Genomic DNA, 23905 nt, shown 5'->3' on the forward strand with positions numbered 1-23905 from the left:
ATAAAACATAATCAGTGTCATATACATATACTATTTATTTGTATGCCATACAGATTACAGACTATTTATTTTTTATATATCTAATCATTATCTTGTCCTAGCTATCATAGGTTTATTTTATGATGATAGGTACTTAAAACGGATAACCGGATAACCGGAGATAAAAATAACCTTAGCTTACAACAGAAAAAAACTTTTGAATTAAATATCTCAACTGTTATAATATGAACATTCTCAAGCTATACATCACACACTGTTTAAGTTTTAATGAGGATGCTCCGCATTTAATCATCGTAAAGAGCCTATAAATCCTAATTATGTCGTTTATTATTTCTTTCTGGACTCAAAACGTGAATGAAGCACAATTAATTCAAACATATTTACGCAACATTTAACTGGAAACGATGATTTAATTGAAAACTATTCATTGATTTATAAATTATTTCATTTTTAATCTTTAATTTCTGACAAAATATGTAGAACCTAATGATACATAATTCAGCTACTAAATTATAAGCGATTAAATTAACTGTGGTATACATATTTTATTTGTTTGAATATTTGATGTTTTGCGCATAGAGAAGAGTGTATCAAATATCAATTCTAAATAGAGCAAATATTAAGTAATATAAAACAACTATAAGCTCAGGTATAACTGGACTAATGAAATCTCAAGTTTTATATTTAAAACTTACTTTTCATGTAGCACAGGACTCGAAAGTTCTCTCGGTCATAAGGGTATATCAATAATATTGAAGTCAACACATATGTATACGAAAACTAAGATAGCATTACATACATTGGTTCCGTTGATATTATATATAATCGAGTTATATTTTAAAGTGATAAATCAGATATAACCAATTCAATAATATACCTATATAGTAATGACTTAAAGATTGTGAGATCGCTTGGAGGAATGGAGGAAAATATTTAGGTTATTTAAAGTAGGTAATTTATCTTAAGTTAACACCATGCCTTTTTATATGTGTCAAATAACAATAATATAATTGTGGTGTAATATAATGTTTGTTTTTTCAACATATTTATCGGTGTATGTATTAATTATTTTAGATTTTCGTCACGGAATCCAAAAAACTCGATATTCAGTAAGAAACCGCACTGATTGCACAAAGGGGTCCCGTGGGGTCGAATTATCGTCACGTACCGAACCCCACTTCGTTAGTCCACTGATGACATATCCCCGACACCCCATACGCTCAGCCTCATCATTCAACTAGCATCCTCTTTTTATATAGCTGTTTGCGTTGTACGTAAAGGCCTTTTTCCTGATTATTTCTGGCTACTTAAATATTTTCCTTACGCAATGTATTTCATATAAGTTGTGTAAAGGGGACGGTGATATTCACAGAAAGGGAAGACAGTAGGTACTTGCTTCAAATATTTTATTATGATCATATTTTACAGAAAACGAGTAAACTAAAACTGAAAGAGAAAGACATATTTCACATGTACCTCATTTTTTGCTAAGAAAAAGGCCTCTTTTGAAATATTATGAAATATTTTATGCATTAGAATTTAAATAGTTGTCCTTATCAATAAATGACCTCCATTTAATTTGTTTAGTAATTATTCCCAGCAATATCATAAATGCGAAAGTAATTCGGTCTGTCTGTCTCCCCTTCACGCCTAAAACCCCAGAACCGATTTTGAAATGCTTTACAGACATAGTGAAATCGACGCGAAAAATAAGATGCAAGGTAGTTTTACTATGAAGAAGTCATTGTTCCGTGGTTTTACCACGAAACCATATTTCCTTTCCTTTAACTTAGTGAAGATCGTCAATGAAATATGAAGATACTCATGGTACTTTTTTATATTGAAACATGTACATAATTATAACATTGAAAACAATTTCGCCTTTAAAAACGAATTCGAATTTCTGAAAATTTTCCTTTGTTAAGAAGTTAAAAAATTATTTTCCCAAAGTTATTAAAAAATCAGTTTACATCTCAAAAATCAAACAGAAATTAACTTTTACTCTTTTTAAACGGAAAAGCTTGGTTCAACAAACATATTACACGGACTCGACCCAAGTCCCCATCACGTCTGCGAGAATAAATCGCGTTGATTGCACAAAGCTCCTTCCGATCCCTCTCATTTCGTTATAGTTGCAATTGTCCCCCTTTGAGCGCACTTCTTAATAATAGAAAAACTATTATCAAAGCGCCGACTTTCCAGAAAAAGACGCACCAAAAGTACTCGTTAAAACTCACCCACCGCTTTAATTAAGAAATATTATTTTTAATGTTAATAGAGGGTAACGACCCCGGGATTTTTATAGACGCGCCTTTCTTCCATCTATGTACATATTATATTTAGGCAGCAGCTGCCTCGAATAATTATGTATTCAAAAGGGCTTCTAATTAATATCGTGGTATTTAATTAGCACAGAGCCTTTGTATAAGCTGAAAATAATATTATATAAATTTTAAACAGCCGAAACTTCGTTAAAAATTGAAACACCGAAAATTTGACGGTGAATTTTCATTTATTAAGAGCACTCAGACGAAATTTGTTATAGCTCGGTGCAAATCACAAACAACCAATAGCGATCGATATGCTGAATACAAAATTTCAACGTAAATAGGCGCATTACATGTTTCAATGGAAATTAAAGCAATAACAACTACATTTATACATGCCTAAAAAACGAGAATAACTTACTGTACGTGGAATGGAATGGTAAAATTAATAGGTTGTATTTATTCGGATATATCATAATCCAACAATATTTTTAGTTACATACTAAGATTGAAATAACAGACGTTTGAAGAACTTAGAACAATTGAATACTTGTCACAATAAATTGCTTCAAGAAGACAAACCGTTACAGAGCGCGCAGCATTGGCCTCAGGTGACAGCAAAGCAATTGATTTAACCTGCAATAGTCCAGGAATTGAGCGAAGTAGTTAAAAACATCGTTAAGCACATTGTCAAACGCGTTTAAGTTGGCTGAAGTGAAAGTTTTCACGTTACGAATACTTCAAAAGTCCATTACACGCTTGACGGCGTCTGCGTCGACCTTACGGCGGCAAGTTGTTTGTAATTACACAGACATAGCCCAAGATTTCATTTAAACTTTGTGACGGCAACCGCTGGTGACAGCCGCGATTTTTGACTCCAAAAAAAATTTCTCCGTTTTTAGCATTTTAATGACGGAAAATGACAATCGGAATATCATTCATATACCTTAACCTTACATTCACTCTTCCATAAGTAAACATCCTAAATTTCTATTTAATAAAACAGAAGTCAAAACAATTCTGTATATTAAAATTTTGTTAAAAATATATATATTTCTATGTATATGGATGTTCTAAAACAATTTACTAGTTGGTAATTATTTGTTTCTGTTGGCTCTTTCTATGTGTCAATCACGTAAAAAACAGCGACCAGATTTTACACAATTTTATATGTTACAAAATTTAATATGATAGATATATATTAGATTCAAAATATATTCTACACAAAAAAAAATTGTACACGTGGGAGGAAATTAAATCACGCTACGCTTTCTATGAATAATTTGTATATACCCGTAGAGAAAGACGAGTGAGTTTGCATATATCAGGTGATCATTAGATTAGCAAAAGGCTACTAAAATAATGTTGGTATATTTCGTCTTAAAGAAATTAAAAAGAAAATATACGCGAGCTAAGCCAGACACTATACCGTAGTCGATTGAATTAATAAGTTAGTGGTTCATGCATAATATTGAGGTAGACCAACGTTCCTACATATTCATAGAAACAATTTCTTAGCTCTGCAGTTTTCTTATATCTTTATATTTAGTATCTAGTAGCTCTTTCAGAATTCTCTCATTACGAAAAGTGAATATGGAACAATATGAAAACATATATGTTAATGCTGTAATATATTAATATAATAATCATAATAACTAGATACCTATTAACTTAATTTCAGCGCAGAATACATTTACATTAATAAATGTTGACTTTTTTATTATTTTTAAGACATACAATTGTTGTGCGCATGTTGTTGTCGCGGTGTTAGATTGATCTTAGATCAAGTGCGTGCACTGGATGCCAACACAAATCCATCTGCGAAGAGTATTTGGCACAATTATAAAATATGTACTTACATTTTCAAATTACATAAAAAGCGCTCTATTATCTTAGTTTAGACCTGTTGTCGATCTCTCAAAATTGATCCCAATTAAAATTTGTGCGGCATAAGTGGCGCGGCGGGTAACGAAATAAACATGGCTATAATTGCTTAGTCTATGACTTGTTTTTATCGTACGACACAACACTAGCGAGGGAAGCCCTATATGTATTCGCATAACCTATAAACTTATTCGTACATGAGTGAAGTGTGTACTATTGTCGCAATATAATTAATTCAATCTACTCTTCATACAAAATTACCCTTTAAATACGTTCAATATTGATACATTCTCTTCTTTATTAAAACAAGTTGTGTTTTAGTTGCGCTATGAATTAGAGTCTATCAAATCGAAATCTTTGTTGCACTAGATAGTAGATGTTATTCTTTAAATGACATAGAAAATAAAAAATAAACCGATAGCTGCATCACGTCATTCTATGCACAAACGTGACCAGTAGAATTTGTTATATGATATATATGATAGATGATGATGAGTTGTCTGATGGTAAGTTACCAATAGCTAACACTATTGCCGCCGTTTGACAAAAACCTTCTGGATGCACCAGTGGATACTTACAACACAAATATAAATAGATGTTCGTTATATTATTCTCACAATGTTACCAAAAACAATATATCAGACTGGATAAATGTGATGAGTCCCTTAGCCTACAATAAAAACTGAAAAACGAAGCTGCGAGAACGAGCCGCGAATTTTTAGGACGACCCACTCGTTTTTGTAGAGTCGAAAAAACTCGCAGGTACAAGTAGTACTAACGCGTAATGAAACACGAATCGGGAAAAGAAATAAAACAAAATCATGCTCTTTAGAAAGCATAAATATGCGATATTTTTTCTTATTTAAATACTAAAGCGAGTATTGCTAAAGGATTCGATAGAGATGTTGTTTTTTGTTTATTTTGATAGGAATCCAAATTTTAGTAAAATACGTGGCTTTATGGAAATTTATTTATACTTCAATTTGTTATAATTTTAGTTTAAGTAATTTTATTTGTGTATTTTATATACAATAGCTATAAAACTATTAAATTTCAATACGTTTAAAAAGTTATATTATGAAATTTTTAGAGAGTTTTAACATGACCCCAATCAATGCCTTTATTAATGGGACCACTCCTTAAATGAGACAGACTCCGTTTATTTAAAATCCCCCGAGTAAATTAAAATGGATGGAATCCCTTACTCATTTAATAAATGTAAGGATAATATTTTTTAGATTTTCTTTTAAGTTTTACTAAGTACGATTTATTTCAAGCTTTGAATTAAGTACTGGCTAATGAAATAAATGGTGAACATGAATTCAGAATGATAGATAGAATATGTCATGACTTTTTGTCTAAATAATTTTATTAAGCTTAAGAAAGTAGAATTCGTCCAGAAATTTCACGATGTTATATTTAAACATTTGTTTAATGTTTTAAGTAATATAAACGAGGTTTGGTAAGTGAAATATGGGCCAGTTGGCGGGAAACTAATGCCCAGACGAAATAACTAATCGTTTTCCTACGAAATGCATTCAAAATGGTTAACTTCGTAATAGATGCCAATTTGTGTCTCTTCCCCGGATATATTTTACATATCCCAACAATAATAAAGACTGCAAAAAACAATCAACAGCAATTATAATCAATAAACTCAATGAGATTTTATAATTTATTAAAATTTATATTGCTGATTTTTATTTCAATTCAAGTGACGTGAATATAATTGGGCGCAACATGACAGTTTAATGTGTAGTTGTTTTACATAGTAGATATAAGTAACATTAATTTCCATGGGTCAAATGAATTAGTTCTCTTTAGGCTCCATGCTGGCGTTATAAATTCCTATTCACGTAAAAGCTAAACTGTATTAGCATATTAATAACTTGTCAATGGTTTACCTTCATGTCGAACCGCTGTATACAATATATTCACCAAGTACAATAATGAATTTAACATCTAATCATTAATAATTACCAATAGGAAATTATGACATAGGTCGTTAATCGTATTATAACCTCAAATCACACCAAAACTATTAATTACGACCATCAGCGCATGCCCAATGCCCATTCAATTACCGACACGGTGTGATTGATCTCAGGTAGCAATAACATTATTCTAACACAAGCTGCGGCTATATACGTACATTAATTTCGCTTTGAAACCAATAAGGGTGTTTACAAACAGGCTTCGTACTTTGTGGTCAGCTCGCAAACAAAGCTGCCCGTTATTGCATCTCTGTGTACCTACTACTATTTCAGTGTTAATAATTCTACGAAAACGTGCTAACAAAGTTTATAGATAATAAATTAGATACCTACTTCTACAACAATGTATTATTAATACCAAAATTTTTATATTAGGTAATTGTAACTAAAGTCATACATATTTCCAGCAAGTGATTTTTACTATATTGCTATATAGCCTATAGCTCGTTTGCTTCAATTATTTTTGATGAGCAATTAGCTTCCTATTACTTTTTTTTGTATATTATTACAGTAGTATAGTATAATGTTTTCGTCAAAAGAAATAATAACATTTTTATATTACTTTGATAACAACAATAATTAAACGAGTTCTGTATAGCTGAATTTATTGAAGCTAGACGTTTAAACCACTAACGGGACAGTTCGTTAAAAAGATAAGTTTTTCAATGAGGCCTTAAAGATGTTTATTTTTTCTTCCTCTCGGCTCACCCATAAACGAAAGCTGTCAACGCTCACCATTGAAATCGGTCTCCTTTAATTTTGAAGCCAATAAATTTTGTAATCCGCCAACAAAATTTATATCTGCTATTTAATGTCAATGAAAGAAAATGCTTTTTGCTACACCGGAACGCAACCGATATCATTTTACATACAAAGGTAATGCGCCGATTAACATAAGCACACGTATTTCAAGTTGCCTATATTTTCATTAATTTAATCGTCGTGACACATATCTCAATATCAGTATTTCAGAGGATACACCAGTCAGCATACTTTTGCGAAGAAAATATTGCCAACATACAACATGCATATCTATATGCGACCTACAAATAAATTCAAATTCACAAATATTAAACTTCCATAATTCATGAAAATCAAAATATTCATACTTATACGTAAGATGAATAAAGTACTAAGCCGGTCGAACCTGGGCAGCCCTCGAAATGCGTATGACAGTGTACTTGTTCGAATCTAATCGTTCGAGAGTCGACATGCACGCAAATTGCACCGCTTGTTTACGACAATGTGCCTACCTAACTCAATTTGCGTGCTATTGTTAGAAGGGCCCGTTAACTAGGCTCTTATTGAACTCCTCTTAATACAGACTTGGTAGCTTTGCCCCATTTCACATCTTCATATCTGTCATGAGCAGAATTTAACTTCCGTGTCAGTTGCAAATAGTCCATTGTCATGTTCTATTTTAAAGGTCTTAGCGTGCGTTTCTCAGAGGACTCAATTTTATATGAGTCATGTATAGAGGGTTGGTAGTAGATTAACTTCAAGTTTGTGGAGTCGCCGCCCTTGTCCCTCGGTCACCACCTTGAAGATAGGGTTTCAAGCGTACATATATATATACAGTACGAAAATAGAAAATATATTACATCTTTCAAAATAAGTTGAATTTATTGACTCCAGTAAGATTAAGTGAAAATTCACGTATTCCTAAACGATATTCTTAGTTCATATTTAAAAAACATAAAATATTCAATATCACGAGACTTAATCACCTTTCCTTCAACTGAAACGAAATGGTATTTCCATTGAACAAATGGTGAAATCGTGATGCATTGTCGTCAGCCATTCGCCTCGGAATTGAAAGGGTTGGATTCGATATCGTACGACGCAGCTAAACGCCGATCGTAGAGCCAAATGAATACCTACAGCCGATACAAAGAACTTGTCGGAATATTGATGCTTTCACGTCTGCAGTTGAGCTCTGATCAATATAAGGCTTATTCGATGAAACTGGCTAGGACTTCTAATTTAAAATACGACCAGCGAACAAAATGTAGTTATACTTTTTGCAGATTATACAAAAAAAAATAAAACATAAATAATTGTCAAAATCCAGTGTAACTTTCATTTACAATGTTTGGTATCTAAATTGTAGGTAGGAAATAATGATAAATTAGAAAATGTTGCAAAAAATAAATCTGCAATGCGGATATTGTTTCAAGCCGACGGCGAGACGACTCGCTAACTTTAAAGTCAAAGACGAATTCGAATGCTACTCAGAAAGTTACGTTAAATGTTTTTGGGGTTTATGCGAGTCTCAAAAAAACGAAAGTAGTTTTGTTTCAAAAACTTCGGAGCAAGGTAATAAACAAGTACGTATCTAAGTTTCTTTTGGTAACTTTCAGTTTGTTTGTAGGCTGACGGCATATGAAAGTTTAAAGATTTACAGAATTGCCTTATATGAGCCTTAGAAATTAAAACATTTTCACAATATTCCATATTCAGCTAATAAATAGGGACTAGGACTTTTTCTGTGCACCATACAACCAGTCATCATCATCAGCCTATACATGTTCTCACTGCTGGGACACAGGCCTCCTATGGAAGGTTCAGGTCATAAGCTATCAAACTGGCCAAGTCCAATCAAACAATCGATAAATTATACAAATACATGTACTTTTTCAGTAAAAATGTTTTTTTTATTCCCTCTGTAATTAGGACTATTAAAAATATTAGGACTATTATTATTTAAAGTATATAGAACCGAGTAGGCAGGCTTATCCCAAACCCTATAGCTTATAGTATGGAAACGGGGAAATAAACAACTGTAAAAAATACCAACGTTACCAAAAGATAACATTTCTTAATCTTAGACCCTAGTCTAAAGTTATTTAGCTTATAAAGTAAATACTTTTAAGATTAATGTAAATATAGAATTTTATTGCAATCAGTGTATGAACGTATCTATTTCTACTATCTAAGTATCGCGTCTAAAATTAAAAATGGAAAGTATTACTTGAAACTTTATTTTCTATGCGTGTACACTGTGCACGCATTTTTAAATTGACTTTGATGTTTTTTTTGACCACCATCTCGTTCCTCAATTCCTTTTATTTTCAATACCTAACTATATAATCTGTACTAATAGTATAAAGCTGAAGAGTTTGTTTGTTTGAACGTGTTAATCTCGGGGTGTACTTTTTCCGATTTGAAAATTCTTATACCGTTATGAGGTTCCGTTCCAGAGTGCTATAGTCCGCCTTTGGGCGAAGCCGGGGCGGACAGCAACCCAGTACAAAATAAAAAGATTACATATCAGGATAAATAATATAGGTTGATTTTTCTTAATGATTCCGTTCTTGAATGGTTTTTGCCCTTTAGTAACAGAGACCTCTAACGAACACTTGGCAAAACAAGTACGTCATGGGGATTTATTTCCTACGTAGCAACAACATTGAAGATGGCGCTAGTAACAAATGGAACTGAAGTCTGTTTTAGAACAAGCTAATGTATGAAAAAAAATATTTTCTTAAGTTATTATAGCATATGGAATTAACAAAATAATTTCATTGTTTCAGTTATAACACAGCAACCACACCGGCAATACCATTCTTACTAAGGTACAATAAAAACTAGAAAGGAGATATTTAAATCAGACATTGTGTAAAATTAGAAAAATAAATAATTTGTTTTATTGACCATTAAATACTTTGATCATTTAAACTATTCTGATTTTCATTTAGCACCTGCCTCACATTAATATTTATTCTCGATTCTTCAACATATGTATTAAATTTACTCCATTCTTCCATATTCAAATTTTTGTTCATTTCCTTAATTAAATCATCTTCAACAATATACTTAAATTCTACGCCTAAATTTGAACTACAAGTCATATCTTTATTATTCCAATGATGTATTGAAGCAGGTAAGATTTTTGGTACCGCATGGTAGCATAGTCTAGCTTCTTTAGACATAACAGCTATATCCCCACTCGATAATAAAAAAGCTGTAGGCTTGACACTCTTGTCATGGCCTCCTAATAAAAGTATTGCTGACTGCCCAAAACTGAAAAAAATGCATTTTCTTTTTTAGAATTGCATGCAGTTGCAAACTTAGAATTTCTTATTATATAATTATAATTATAATGGACACTAGGAAATTATAGTAAATTAATATCAGAATTAAGTGGAACTTGCCTAAATGAAAACAAAGGTGCTTCCAAATTAACTTCGGAGTGATCTGTATGTGCTGACAGAGTAGAATCCATGTGATAATAGTTTACTATAGCTGCTTCAGCCTTGAATGTGCTGTAACCAAGTGTTCTCGCCACTACATCACATAACTCAGCCAACTCTAAAGGAAAAGCAGTTTTATTTTCCTCACTATATACCTGAAAATAGGTTCAGTTTAAAAATTGTTTGCATTATTATATTTAATTTATTTCAAATATTTATTAAACAAACACAATTTCTGAATATATCTTTAATTTATTTGGAATAATTAAGAAAATATGTTTGCTATATTTTCTAGTTTACTGTTTGTTTATCTGCATAGAAAATTATTCAATGCATTATATTGTAAAACTTTAATATTAACATTGTACTTTAGTATCCCAATTGTGATGATATCCTAGTGTAGTCCATCTCAATTTCTTTTGCAGTTTCCTGTCACATACTCCACTTTTAAAACATTCTGCCCACCAATCATCAACCGGTTTATCAATATCTATGTTCCTTTTATGAGGCTTTCTTGGGTATTCTTCTAAGCATTTTCTCATCCAATACCTCTGACCTAAATTTGTAAATGGATTCTTTATTATAATAAATCCAGGATTATTATTTGAAGAGAAAATTTCCCATTTGGATACATCTTCTAAACCTAACGATTTTGCTCTTAAATCATCCTTTACCACTTGTGAGATGATTTTTACCTGTAAGGTAATTTTCATTTTGTATTATTTGCAGATCTCGCATGATCTTGAAAATACTAGATTACCTTACATACCTCGTTTGAGAAATTGGTATTATCGACAGATATAACAGCCTCAAGCGATGGTTTAGGTTTATTACTTTTGTAATATTTGAACACTTTCATAAAATTATCGTTTCTCATATCCCACGTTCTTTTCATAGTAATGTTTTATTCATATCATCATAATAAAAAGGTTCCCTGACAGGCTTGCGACTTTAAGCCTTTGATAATCATCACTAATATAAATGTATTGAAGTTGAAGATTGATATTGTATGAATGTATGATAACAGTAATATAACCTATAAATTTTATTCTACTTCAAAACTTTGAAGGATACTTATCTTTAAAGTATATATCTATTTAATGTACAATATGTGGGTAATTTCACAAAATTTTAATAAATTAGCATAAAAATAAAATTAATAAATATATTTGCCGCCAAGTTTCATATTATTTAAGCAAGTAACAACACATTACATAGAGACCAGAGTTCATATTATTCAATTATATATGTGCAAATAGAATCAAGAATGACATTGTAATGATGATAATAAATGAATTTTCAAGAAACAATAAGCAAATATTCAATACTTATATAGTACTTTATAATGGATGTGATTTTCAATTTTTTTTGTTTATCAAAGATATTTTTAAACCGCAAGACAAATTTTACGCATGTTTTTGTGTTAAGTCTATCCATAGTATCAAAGCTCCCGAACGGTTGAACCAAATTTACTATTCTTTTTTTTTTAAATTTGTTACTTGACCGAAAGAATACGAAAGTGTCAAGTAAGTCCTATTTTAATTTCGTAGAGTTCTGAGAATTTGAAGGCATTTTAACTTTTATGTCAAATATTCGTACAAAAAAATCTGCGCACTAACAAGCTACTTTAAAGTTTATGGTTACATATACGTAATTAAATCTTTGTTTTTGTTAATAAATTACATACGTTAATATGAGTAGTATAGCATGATTATAATATGTAGAAGAATATGTACTATATCTTGTTTGGCCATGGTGATATCATTAGAAAGAGACACTACCGCCGAGAGCCTTCTCATTCGGACCGATTTTTGCGCCATAGCACACAATCTAGTTAGTACTTATATATAGTACTTGTACTTATTATTCTGTGGTTTAACGGCTGCTCACTGCGTACTGCATTCTGCTCAAAGAGTAGAATAATTTTGCTCATTACATAGTGACTAGTTTTTAATCTGTGATTCTGCTGTCTGACATCTGTCATCTACAATGTTTTTGTTTTCAATTTTCCGAGTTACAAATTTAACCATATAATTTAAAATTATCTTGAAAAATTGTTCACTGTAATTTAATAAATACTATATTATAATAAGAACAAGTAATTAAAATGAAATCTGTCCAAGAACCTGAGGATATAAAAGTAAACATCAATGATTTTTTTATATTGTCCATTTGATTTCTGTTTTAGTATCTAAAATTAACTATTTTCCATTTCACAGATTGAAGAGCTAGATGGGAAAGCAAAACTGAGAAAATGGTTAAATATGAACTTTAGAATAGAAATGACTGATGGACGAATTCTTATCGGAGTGTTTCTTTGTACGGATCGAGATGCTAATGTTATACTGGGTTCGTAATTTCTTATTTATTTATATATTAAAGAGAGCGACACATTGTTTGACCAAAAATAAAAATTTGAACAACACTCGAAAGACTCCAAGATTAGAGTCTTAGACCAAAACTCCAAATTTATGTATTTGTATTAAAAAAAACTGTACTTTATACTTAATAAGGCGAAAACATCATGAAAAATATAGTATTTATAAAGCCGTCCGACCTGGCTTCACTCAAGATACAAAATACACAGCCTAAAGTACTCAGAATTATATACATATCCAATGGTGAAATAATTTATGTAAGGGGTCCAGTAGTTCTGTGATAAGTGAAAACAAATATACAAACAAACTCTTCAACTCTATTTTGTCTATATTTTTTTTATTTATATTCTTTACCTGGAAGAAATTAAGGGGCAATATCGTATTAGGAATATTTAATTTTTAACATGTTTCCTGTTTTGTTGAGACACTTTTTAAAAATTACATTGTATTTAATTTATGGTTACAGGTGCTTGTTCAGAGTATTCAAAGAATAGTGATGGAGAGCCTGAAGAACCAAGAGTGCTAGGTCTGGTCATGGTGCCTGGTAGGCATATAGTCTCAATACAGATAGATGATACAAATCCACCCCAAAAATATTATTATGAGGAATGAATTTGTTTTCTTGAAACACACTTATTTATATTTTAGGTTATTAAAACAAATATTGATACGGTCTTCTTTTAATTATATTCCAAATCTTGAAAAATAAGGATTTAATTAGGAATAAGGAATAGATTTAAATAAATTAATGTAACAATCTAAACTTTAGCGCTGTTTGGACAGCGATAATATTAGATTATAAAACATGATAACAACTAAAAATTAATCATGGTAAAGTTTTATTGAATATAATTATTTTCTCAAGGGCAAAAGAGTGTTAATTAAAAAAAAATGGTTAAGTAATTTATGAAAGAAATAAAAATATTGTATTAAGGTAAAAAAAAATATAATTATATTTACAGATTATCCAATAGTTGCTTCAGAACATTAATTTCAAGGTAAATATTTTTCGATTCATTAGCAAACGGGTTATAGCTATCTTTATCCAATATTATTAAAGAAGAGAGGAATTGTGTTAAATCTTTTTTTATATCTTTGATACCTTGATCTGGTCTATTTAAGACAGTTTCCAAGAATGTTCTGTTTAGAATATAGTTGATACACATAAAGGGATGCTTGGAGTTATCATTTGTCAAATGAAGATAAAAATCAGTGCTCAAGTTCCTTATGTTTTCATCCTCATCTTGCAAGAGAATAATGGCAGAGTTTATGGCATGAATCTTGACATCATCTGGTAAATTGGGAAAGACTGATGTCAATTCATTATTAGCTAATGCACTTATAGTTCTCATATCTGTATCATAATTTCCAGGATCACAGAGTTCAAAAATAACATGGGATATTTTTCTTATATCATCGACTTGCAAATTCTTACCACATATTCTAGCTGCAAAGGGTATAAAATACCTTGTGCAGAATTTTTTGTTTAATAGTTTCCGAAATGTATCAGTACTTATTTGTACATTCAATTCAATTTTCTTTGATAATATATAAACAAATTTCCAAATCTCATAGCTACTTATAGCCTTGCTTGAAGATATTAATGTGTAAGCAATTTGTGATAGCGGTTGTGCTGCTAAATGCAAATCTTCTTCAAGTTTCTGGCAAATTATTTCAGTATGTGATTCGAGGTCACTAAAATCTAGAATAGTTAAGAAATATCTAGCCAACATATCCCAAGTGGTGTTCTCTATGAAGTATTTAATTCTAAAATTTGCCCATACAAATGCCCCAGGTAAATGCTTATTCTTTGAAACTTCCAAACATACTTGACTTATAGAATCATCTATTTGAATTAAGTCTTCAGATATAAATATTCTTTCAAATATCACTCTATTCAAGTAGCTATGTTGCCTACTTTGCAAGATAAGATTATATTTTTGTCTCAATGCCATAACATCAGACTTTGGTGAGTCTTTATATATCTTGAATAATTCATCCATTAACATCAAAATTCCATGTAAAGAATTTTCAGAAATATATTTATACTCAACTAATAGTTGATAAATTTCTATAAAGGAATAAATATTGATAATACATCGTGAAACTAGTCTTCTTACTGTATATATGGGGCTGCCTAAACATATTTTTAAACATTCCAGTAACTGCAAATCATTATGCCTTTGAACTTTTAAATCATATGAAAAATTATATCTTTTTGCAATATTTGCTAGTATGTTTAAAATAGGAACTAAATTAGATTGTTCTTGAATATCAACACAATATGTTATCTGCTTTAGTTTTGTAAGGATGAAAGACCACAATTTTGAGGAATGAGTTCTAAATTCATCACAACCTACAGTAGCAACAGTTTCTTCATCAACACCTGATGCTTTTTTCTGTCCAATTAATTTAGGAACCAATGCTCCATATAACTGAAGGGCTGCATTCCTATGGAAAAACATATATTATTTTTATAATTCAGGGTGTTAAAAAAAATTAATCATTTTATAAATAATGATAATTTTCGTCTACCTGATTTGCCAATGGGGACTTGTCAAATTTTCAAATGCAAGCTTGGCTAATTTTGCTGAATAATACATCATCTCGGACGCCAGGCTACTATCAGTTACTATTTTAGTAAGAAAATGTATAAATATAGCTTTGGGTAAGTCTTGCTCTTTGTCATTGCATTCTTTTTCAATTAATGTATCCGAAGTTTCTGCACACACTTTCAGTAAGGCATTTATAAAATAGTGAAATAATGGCTGAAAAAAATATTGATTTTAATGAGATTAAAAAAAGTGATTTATGAGTTAATTATTAAAAAAAACTTACTTTTCCTTTCTTCATATCACTAGAAACAATTCTATGAATCATTATAGACAGACCTGCACCCCTCCGTGTAACTGAGGCCATGACATTTGCCTCAAATATTAATTCCTTTAGTTTTTTCTCTAGCAATTTAAATGGCAATTGGGATGCCTTATATTGTGGTGGTAATGAAGAAAGATGTTGTATACTTTTACCTATAAAAAACAAAAACAATGATCTGAATGAATGAATAAAAAATGAATTCACTCATTTTTTATTTAATATAAATTGATCATTAAAACATGTCCTATACAAATACCTAAAGTTGCTCCTGCAGCTTCTATGGCTCCCTTATGACGACAAGTTTCGAGCACATGTGTTATAATATTTAAACATTTTTCACAAGTACCTTCATCTTCTATATTATATGCTAGTAGCAAGGATGCAAGTTCGCAAGATGCCTTAAAGGGAGAAAAGAATTTATTAAGAGACATAGTTCATATTTATTAAGTTCATAACAGATTGATTTTATACAATGCTGATTCAACATGCATATGAATCCTTAAAACTATTAAAGTTTTAAGGATTCATATGCATGTTGAAATAGTCACGAAAACTAGAAATTTATATGTATAATGTATAAAAATTATTATAATACCTTAACATTCAACCAAAGACAGCTAAGCACTATTTGATGCAAGCCAGATATTTTAGCTTCATCATTTTCTTGTGGTGAAAATTTAGATGTCTTTATATAATTCTCTACCATATCACTCATTTTTGAAAAATCAAAACTAACAGTTGCTTCCTCATCTCCCATAAATTGATTTGATACATTATCCAATATTTTTATTAGAACCAAACTGCTATCTTCTTTAATATTAAGTTTATAACCAGTTTCAAGACAAGATGCATAAATTATACTTAGTATTCCTATTATTGAATACAACTGTTTTCCTGCAGTAATTGAATCAACAACATTCCTTTGTAACCTAATTTCATGATCAAGTTCATTGTACCAGTAATCATAAACATCTTCAACTTTTTTAAATCTACCCAAAATCTGTTTTTCTTTTAATATAATCTTAATTATTAATTTAAATATAATTCTTCCACATTCTATATCGTAGAAGAACTTGCTTTGTGTGCATTTAAATGCATCCTCTATTAATACACTTAACAGGTCTGTACTGTTTAAATCATCAATGTAATAATTTAATAGTACTTGCAATATATTGTCCCTGACATCATCTGCAGGATCTTTCAACAGAAAGATCAATTTCAAAATGAAATCTCTCTCTGAAAGGAGCCATATGTTGTTGTTTTTAAGCATTTCCATTAACACTTCTCTTTTTCCTTTTTTTGAACTTTGCTTCTTACTTGGGATAGAGTTGAAATGTTTAAAAACTAAATCAATTATTTTAATTGTCGCAATTTTTCTTTGATAGTTACCATCAATATTAATGGATTTTATTATAAAATGTTGCAATTTAATACAAAAATTTTCCATCTCTTGAACATTATCATTTTCAATAGTTAATAAATAAATGTGTTGAAGATGTACCAAAAAACTGCTTAAACTATTTATTAAATTTATCCTTAAAACAGTACAATCTGAATTTACATTGTTATATAGATAATTTAATATTAAATCATATTCATATTTTGTAGGCGAGTACTTTCCATGTAAAACACAAACAACATCAAATGCCATTATCCTCACATGAGTGTTGCAATGATTTAAACCTTCATATATATAATTCATTACTTGATTTTGATCAGACATTCCATAATCTTTGTCCAATAAACCAATTTTATTACCTTGTTTCATAATGCACAAACAACATAGTAATTGTTGTTTAGGATATTCCATTTTATTTACTTCATTAATAAACTTTTCCATCAATGTAGGAAACTTCTTCAGTGAAATTAAACACCAGTAATTATAAAAATTTTCTATGGCCTTTTGTGACTGGCCAACAAATAATTTCAGTAATTTTTTTAGAAATATTGCACACCACTCATCATCAGTATTAATTTTTTTTAATACTGCATAATACATGTCAGAACCAGCAGACACAAGCCCCGGTTTATATAAACTATAGAAAATACCATTGATCCAATCTTTGTCTTGCAATAATGTATGGATATTGCTTTGTGATTGTTCGATAATCTCAGTTAGCATCAAGTATTTAGCTTTGTTCCAGTAAAAGGTGTTAATTTCTTTTATGATTTGAATATAAATATCTTGATCTGCTATTGAAATAAGTGTATGAAATATGGTCCTATTTAAATTTCTTATTCCTGTTATTGGATTTTCCCAGTTGTGGTTAATGGCATTTAAAAGATTGATTTGATTACTTCTATTATAAATTGATTGTTGAAAACTTGTTCCAATGACTTTCTTAAATGAGGAAATAGTTTTGAACACTATAAATGTGTACTGAGAGTAATCATAAGCTTTCAATAATAGTATCCTATATATTAGCTTAATAATATTACATATTATTCCACTTGATTCCCCAATATGCTTTTCTTGAGTAAGATATGAAGATTGAAATATACCATACATTAATGATATTTCTAATGAAAAGTTATTGCTTTGGCTATGATTCTCGTCTATTGAAATATAATCATGTAATATAGTGGACACTTCCTGCAAATATTTTTCTTGATTTTTAGAATACATCAATACAGTATAGAAACATGTTGAGCACAATAGCTGATCATCAAATGTAGGCAAAATTATTGTTAAGTGAGCCCACAATCTATCTAAAATTTTATCAATTGTATTTAAATAATCCTCATTTTGTGATACTTTTTTCATAGATGTCAATATGTCCTGAAAGCAAATAAATATATATTGTAATGGATCAGATAACTCCTTTTTTGTACAAAATTTATAACAATCACATTAGGTACATACCTGTAGAATTTGGGACTGCAATTTAAGTGTTGGCACATCTAATTTTGACAAGAGACTGTCCAAGTTGACTTCCATGATCTGAAACATGTAAGATACTGACAGTACCAATATTTACAAAGATAACTTTTAAGGAAATACAAAAGATTTTACCTTGTACATGTATTGTATTCATATAAATATGACATGTGAAATGATAAAGGTAAATAAAAACAAATATTAATAATTTACTACAATACTATATTTACAAATTGTAATTAACAGCATTTCAATAACTAAGCATCTTTGATAGGTTCAAATCCCTCTTTTTGCATTTTATCTTTAAAAATATTATAGTCCCGTTTCCTATCAAAGTGAGTTACCCATTTTGACGGACACGAATTTTCAAACATTTTCCTAAACTCGGCACATTGTTTAGGTGTTTCAGAGCTATCTTTAACATTGTGTTGGTCAAGGCATTCCCAATATTTGTCTCTAGAATCCCAACAAAGTTTTCTTTGTTGCTTATCAGGAAATGTCATCTTTTGGATTTTAAACCTAAAACCACCAATATGAATGTATACATAAATGACGGGGCCCAGGTTATTAATATTTGAGGAATCGCTAAGAAATTAAATGCAAATCTTTGCATGAATTATGATTTAAACTTACTTCTTTTGCGTTGGATATTGCTACTATGTTGTATCAAATTTTATGGATATCACTTATAAAATTTTGCACAATACGAATAGAAAATGATTACGAAATTAACACAAAAATCCCTGTCCGGTAAAGCAATACATTTTCATTTAGACTTTTTCGTTTAGAGGTTATCGTTATGACATTACTACACGTGACATTGACATTAGACAATTGATTTTTATATTTATATCAAAAATCATTGCCAGTACCTGTGAACTCATTAGATAATATTAATTATTATAATATGTATGTTTTACCATTACTACCTGTGTTTACTTGTAACCCGATTTCCCTAGGGCCCCAAAAAAAACATTGAATTCTTATTTTATTTTGTACTTATACCCGTTCCAAATTTTCTTTTTTTACATTTTTTAAATTGTCAATCAACACAACTTATGAAGAAGTGAAAACAATACAAATTGAATGACTTTTAACAAACTACGTGTATTTAATGTCACGGAAAATAAAATGTAAAAAAAAAATTATTAGGTAACGCGACTAACTACCTACTAGAAGTTCTAGTAGTTTAAGTCGCGACTGGGTACAAATATGTTGTTATAAAGTTACTTTTTTAATAAACTTAAAAGAAATTAAAATATGGTTCTAAGGTGGTCGATGTTAGACTGATTTCAAATTATATTATTTTCATTAAACTGAGATGATGGAAAGACGCAAACTAAGTTGTCTAAGATGTAGCTGCATTTATGCAGACTCTGCGTTCTGGGTATGTTTGGGGTGGTGTCACTAGGTAGGAAGTAGGTATCGCTGATATTATTTTTCATGTTACTTTAATGAAAATTATATTTGTAATGCTATACATTACACACACATATTATTTATACCAATAATTTGAAAAAAAACTTATATACTTATTAGGATAGGTACCAACAGTCCATATACAGAACTTTAATACATAAAGAAAAACATAAAAACAAGTAAACAGACATATATATTATATCTAGCGGTACATAATACCTAATAATAGACTTCCTCAATTCTCAAAATGGGCCATCTAACACTGATATAATTTTTCAAGTCGGACCAGTAGTTCCTACGATTAGTGCGTTCAAACAAACAAACTCTTCAGTTTTATAATATTAGTTTATATATGTACTAATTATTAGGCGTCAAGAACATTCTCACTATACTTAACATTTATACAAAAACAATTATTAAAGTGACCTTACATTTAAAACTTATATTTTATTGCACTTATAATTTTTAAAGCCCTCTCGAGCTTGTTTAAAGTAAAGAAATGGAAATGTTTGACGTCCATTTCAGAGTAAATTTGATGAACTAGACCTTTAATTATGTCGATGCCACCATAATTTTTAATGGTCTCCACAAGACTTTCTTCTACAGAAATCTTACATGTATTTATGAATTTATCTATTTCCTGGTATGATTCATATGGAAATACTCCTGGAATTATTGGAATAACAATGCCTTCACTTCGACATTTCGTATAAAACGATTTAAAAATATCTGCATCGAAAAAGGCTTGAGTTAAAATAAAATCAGCCCCACTATTGACCTTTTCCTTCAAATTTCCAATTGACGCCTCTTTTTCACAGTGTCCAGCAACGCCAATACAGAAATAGTTTCCAGAATGTTTGCGTATGTAGGATATCAATTCTGACGTTGATTTAAAATCAGATGAATTTGCATCAAAGCCTTCTGTAATAAATTACAAAATATATTAATTCAGATTAGAAGTAAAATGGGCAAATGTCCATGGGCGGTGGTGATCGATAGATACCGTCATGCGAACCACCTGCTGTTGCAGTTACCCGCTATTATATAAAAATTATTAGAAAGTAGATATTATGTCCGACAACATTTTTCATCCTTTTTAACTAAAAAATTGCTAAGGGTAAATAGAAGTACCCACAGAGTACACAAAACTTTTTAATGATTAGCTTTCCAGCCGGCGTATTTTCCTTTTCGTGTTAAACTGGGGACACCGGCTTCCGCCCACGGCTTCGTCGGCGTACATTACGTACTGTACAGTACGTTTAAGAAAAGATTGAACTATCTCTCTACCAAATTTGATCCAAATCGGATCAGTAGTTTAGGCGTGAAGAAAAAACAGACAGAGAAACAGATTTATTTTCATATTTATTAATATTAGTAGATATGACATTAAACTACGAAATATCAAATTTAAGTGTTGCTTATTGAGGTAGGTAATGAATAGCTAAAAGTCAAAATATATACATAATAGCAATGATAACTTACCTCCCAGTAAAACGAATAAATTACATACGCCCTTTGATTTAAGATAATCTAGTATTTTATCCAAATAAACAGTTCTCAATTTATCACAGGATAAATGCAATAAAACAGTTTTCTTTTTATTTCTTAATTTTTCAACCAATCTTAAAGGTGCAATATCCAAATTTTCAAATGCATATAACTTTGCATGCCATGTTATCGAATAAAACAATGGATCTATTTCAAGGTTTTCTATGTCTTCGACGTTTATATCTGGCGTTAATTCAAACGAGTATGTAAACTTTTGGGTACCTGATATGATTTCTGTTATTTTCCGACACATTGCAAAGTCTCTGAATGCTACAGTTAACTAGACTTCCCGCTATTGGCGTTATTTGACTTCGGATCTTAATACAAGAATAAAAAAGGAAATAAGATAACACCCGCGATATATAACGAACAATATCTTTAAGCTTATCGATATGGTTTATTGCTCAGTGATAACGACTTATTAAACATTAATTATGAGACTATTCTAGAAGTTATACATTTATAAATCACACGATCCAATCGTTTATTTGTTATTGTAAATATACGAACAATAAATGAGGTTCATGTGGATTGTAGGTAATAAGAAATAAAACCATATTATAAATAAGTAAGATGTAATATACGGGTCTACATTAAAAACAAACGTACATGTTCATATCACAACCAAAACAGCATAAAAACTTCACACCCAAATTAAAATGCCGAATGATCTTTTATTGATTAATTATTTTAATGAAATATTATGTAGACTACAACAAAAAATCCTTAATATTTTAACTCATAGCCAAGTGGACATTTAACTGTAATTATTTTTGGGCGTTTAAGCAATTCAAATTCATACAAAATGTCTACACGTATTTAGTACATACTACGAGTTATGTATATAAATTGACTATTTAAAATTAATCCAATATGATTGCTTGATAATGACGGATTATAATACAATGGCAATATTTTGACTAATTGTGTAAAAGCTTCCAAACACCTACTCTACGTTTGCTAAATATTTTTATTTAAATACATTAACTTACTTAAAAATGTTACCTTCTTACATTACTTACGTATGTAAGTTATTACGATTTTATAAAGCTTCGTTCAATATTATAACACGCTTATAATTTCAAACAATTATCGTTGCATACGTGATGCGACGTAGATACATGATGATGACCCATACCGGATGATGGATGGAAATAAAATAACACTTTTCTATTGAATGCCACAAATTTATAGGAAGGATAGAATGTTGTTTTCCGATTTTCATATAACAAGTTCATTTGAACAGAACGAGGCCATGAACCCTCTGGAGAGCTATATCTATATTTTGATATGTCTATATTTAATTCCAAACTACACATTACTGAAAAAATTACACAGCAACTACTCACTGAATATATATCGTCACACAGCTACTTCGTAGGTCTTTTAAAATTTAATTTCTTATAGAATATTTGAGTCAATTCACTACTATAGGGAATGGGCCTCCGGTATTTGATAGACGTAAAAGGTTATTCAACTGAGTTAATCAGTCCGCATACAATGAACATCATGATATTTTCCTTATTGACTAGATACAGAGCTTACGGATATAGAGCAGAGACAACAAAATGCCATCTCCTTGGCGCAGCCGTGTTTTTTCAGTTCAGTTGTTCAGGGCGGTTTTATCGGTTTTAGCCTCGAATCACTGCAATTTTAATAACACATCTTTGAATTTTTGCAGCCCGTTCCATTTACTACTTTTTTAAAGTGTTTTTTTTTAAAGGACTCTTATAATTCCTCCAAGGACCTTTTCCTGGGTTATGGTTAGGCAGCCTGACTGCGCCAGTGGCCATTTCCTATTTAGATTTTCTAAATGACTTGGGACCTAAATACTGTAGCGGACGAAATTACAACAAATGAACAGGGTAACTCTAAGTTAAACAAATTTTAATCTTTATTGAAAGAGCTTATTCACAAAATAAGGTCAATAACTTATTTAACCAGACACGCCCTGTATGTGACGTCCATAGAGTAATACCATGTCTAAATTTAAATTTTGACTCTTTTAGTCGGTTTCTAAGGATTATTAGTTATTATTGGCCTTCTTATTTTGAGCTTTTAAAAAATACAACGCAACTCATTCCGCACTTATCGCATTTCGTCTTTTGTAAATTTGAGTATGAATAAATGCTGCGTATTATCAGCCCTGGCATTCCCTAGGTTGTCTTCAAAATAGCATAACTATGCGTATCTACTTATAATAATCGGGAATGTATTCGATATCTTTTACTCCATTCAAAAGGCAAAATAACTGAATTAATGTCGCATTTTAAACAAATTGAGACATTGGGCAGTGTTATCTGTGAGCGTCAGTCAAATCACACACCTTCATATGTTTATTAAGCATTAATCGATTATTTTCAAGTTTTATGTTTCCACAAAGCTTAAATAATAGCAGGACACACTGACGATCTGAATTGACACAGAATTCAGTCTTTTTTCCTAAAATTAAATTGTTTACTTAAAT

At 30.4% G+C, this 23905-nt stretch overlaps 4 protein-coding genes across 4 annotated transcripts; 1 reads left to right on the plus strand and 3 right to left on the minus strand.

The window, feature by feature from the left end:
- Positions 1 to 9640: 9640 nt before the first annotated feature.
- LOC119832836 (nucleic acid dioxygenase ALKBH1) lies at positions 9641 to 11956 on the minus strand. Its single transcript, XM_038356623.1, has 4 exons — positions 11108 to 11956; positions 10707 to 11033; positions 10300 to 10493; positions 9641 to 10168 (listed from the first exon to the last, which is right to left on the minus strand). The coding sequence occupies exons 1-4, from the start codon at positions 11231 to 11233 to the stop codon at positions 9802 to 9804; spliced, it is 1014 nt and encodes a 337-aa protein (XP_038212551.1). The 5' UTR covers positions 11234 to 11956; the 3' UTR covers positions 9641 to 9801.
- A 444-nt stretch (positions 11957 to 12400) lies between these two features.
- LOC119832837 (N-alpha-acetyltransferase 38, NatC auxiliary subunit) lies at positions 12401 to 13329 on the plus strand. The gene is made up of 3 exons (XM_038356625.1): positions 12401 to 12478; positions 12558 to 12687; positions 13183 to 13329. Exons 1-3 carry the CDS (start codon positions 12446 to 12448, stop codon positions 13326 to 13328), a joined length of 309 nt encoding a protein of 102 aa, XP_038212553.1. The 5' UTR covers positions 12401 to 12445; the 3' UTR covers position 13329.
- Positions 13330 to 13645: 316 nt separating this feature from the next.
- On the minus strand, positions 13646 to 19297 carry LOC119832835. Its single transcript, XM_038356622.1, has 7 exons — positions 19105 to 19297; positions 18457 to 18534; positions 16189 to 18372; positions 15850 to 15991; positions 15555 to 15745; positions 15252 to 15484; positions 13646 to 15167 (listed from the first exon to the last, which is right to left on the minus strand). Exons 2-7 carry the CDS (start codon positions 18529 to 18531, stop codon positions 13673 to 13675), a joined length of 4320 nt encoding a protein of 1439 aa, XP_038212550.1. The 5' UTR covers positions 18532 to 18534; positions 19105 to 19297; the 3' UTR covers positions 13646 to 13672.
- Positions 19298 to 19819: 522 nt separating this feature from the next.
- Positions 19820 to 21691, minus strand: LOC119833059 (methylenetetrahydrofolate reductase 2). The gene is made up of 3 exons (XM_038356931.1): positions 21373 to 21691; positions 20347 to 20811; positions 19820 to 19899 (listed from the first exon to the last, which is right to left on the minus strand). Exons 1-3 carry the CDS (start codon positions 21689 to 21691, stop codon positions 19820 to 19822), a joined length of 864 nt encoding a protein of 287 aa, XP_038212859.1.
- Positions 21692 to 23905: the final 2214 nt, after the last annotated feature.

This window comes from Zerene cesonia, chromosome 16 (assembly GCF_012273895.1).
Source record: "Zerene cesonia ecotype Mississippi chromosome 16, Zerene_cesonia_1.1, whole genome shotgun sequence".
Taxonomy (NCBI): Eukaryota; Metazoa; Arthropoda; class Insecta; order Lepidoptera; family Pieridae; genus Zerene; species Zerene cesonia.

Bases quoted from the DNA above. Each gene is read 5' to 3' on its own strand.
- LOC119832836 (XM_038356623.1), bottom strand. From the start codon at position 11,233: ATGAAAAGAACGTGGGATATGAGAAACGATAATTTTATGAAAGTGTTC. The intron at 10,494-10,706 runs GTACAATGTTAA...ACCTATTTTCAG, and splicing joins ATCACAATTGGGATACTAAA to GTATATAGTGAGGAAAATAA. The intron at 10,169-10,299 runs GCAAGTTCCACT...CATTTTTTTCAG, and splicing joins GCACCTTTGTTTTCATTTAG to TTTTGGGCAGTCAGCAATAC.
- LOC119832835 (XM_038356622.1), bottom strand. From the start codon at position 18,531: ATGGAAGTCAACTTGGACAGTCTCTTGTCAAAATTAGATGTGCCAACA. The intron at 15,746-15,849 runs GTATTTGTATAG...TGTTTTTTATAG, and splicing joins AGCTGCAGGAGCAACTTTAG to GTAAAAGTATACAACATCTT. The intron at 15,168-15,251 runs GTAGACGAAAAT...GTTTTTCCATAG, and splicing joins AGTCCCCATTGGCAAATCAG to GAATGCAGCCCTTCAGTTAT.
- LOC119832837 (XM_038356625.1), top strand. From the start codon at position 12,446: ATGAAATCTGTCCAAGAACCTGAGGATATAAAA. The intron at 12,479-12,557 runs GTAAACATCAAT...TCCATTTCACAG, and splicing joins AAGAACCTGAGGATATAAAA to ATTGAAGAGCTAGATGGGAA. The intron at 12,688-13,182 runs GTTCGTAATTTC...TTATGGTTACAG, and splicing joins AGATGCTAATGTTATACTGG to GTGCTTGTTCAGAGTATTCA.
- LOC119833059 (XM_038356931.1), bottom strand. From the start codon at position 21,691: ATGTGTCGGAAAATAACAGAAATCATATCAGGTACCCAAAAGTTTACA. The intron at 20,812-21,372 runs GTAAGTTATCAT...AATTTATTACAG, and splicing joins TTTATTCGTTTTACTGGGAG to AAGGCTTTGATGCAAATTCA. The intron at 19,900-20,346 runs GTGCAATAAAAT...AAATAATATCAG, and splicing joins GAGGGCTTTAAAAATTATAA to CGATACCTACTTCCTACCTA.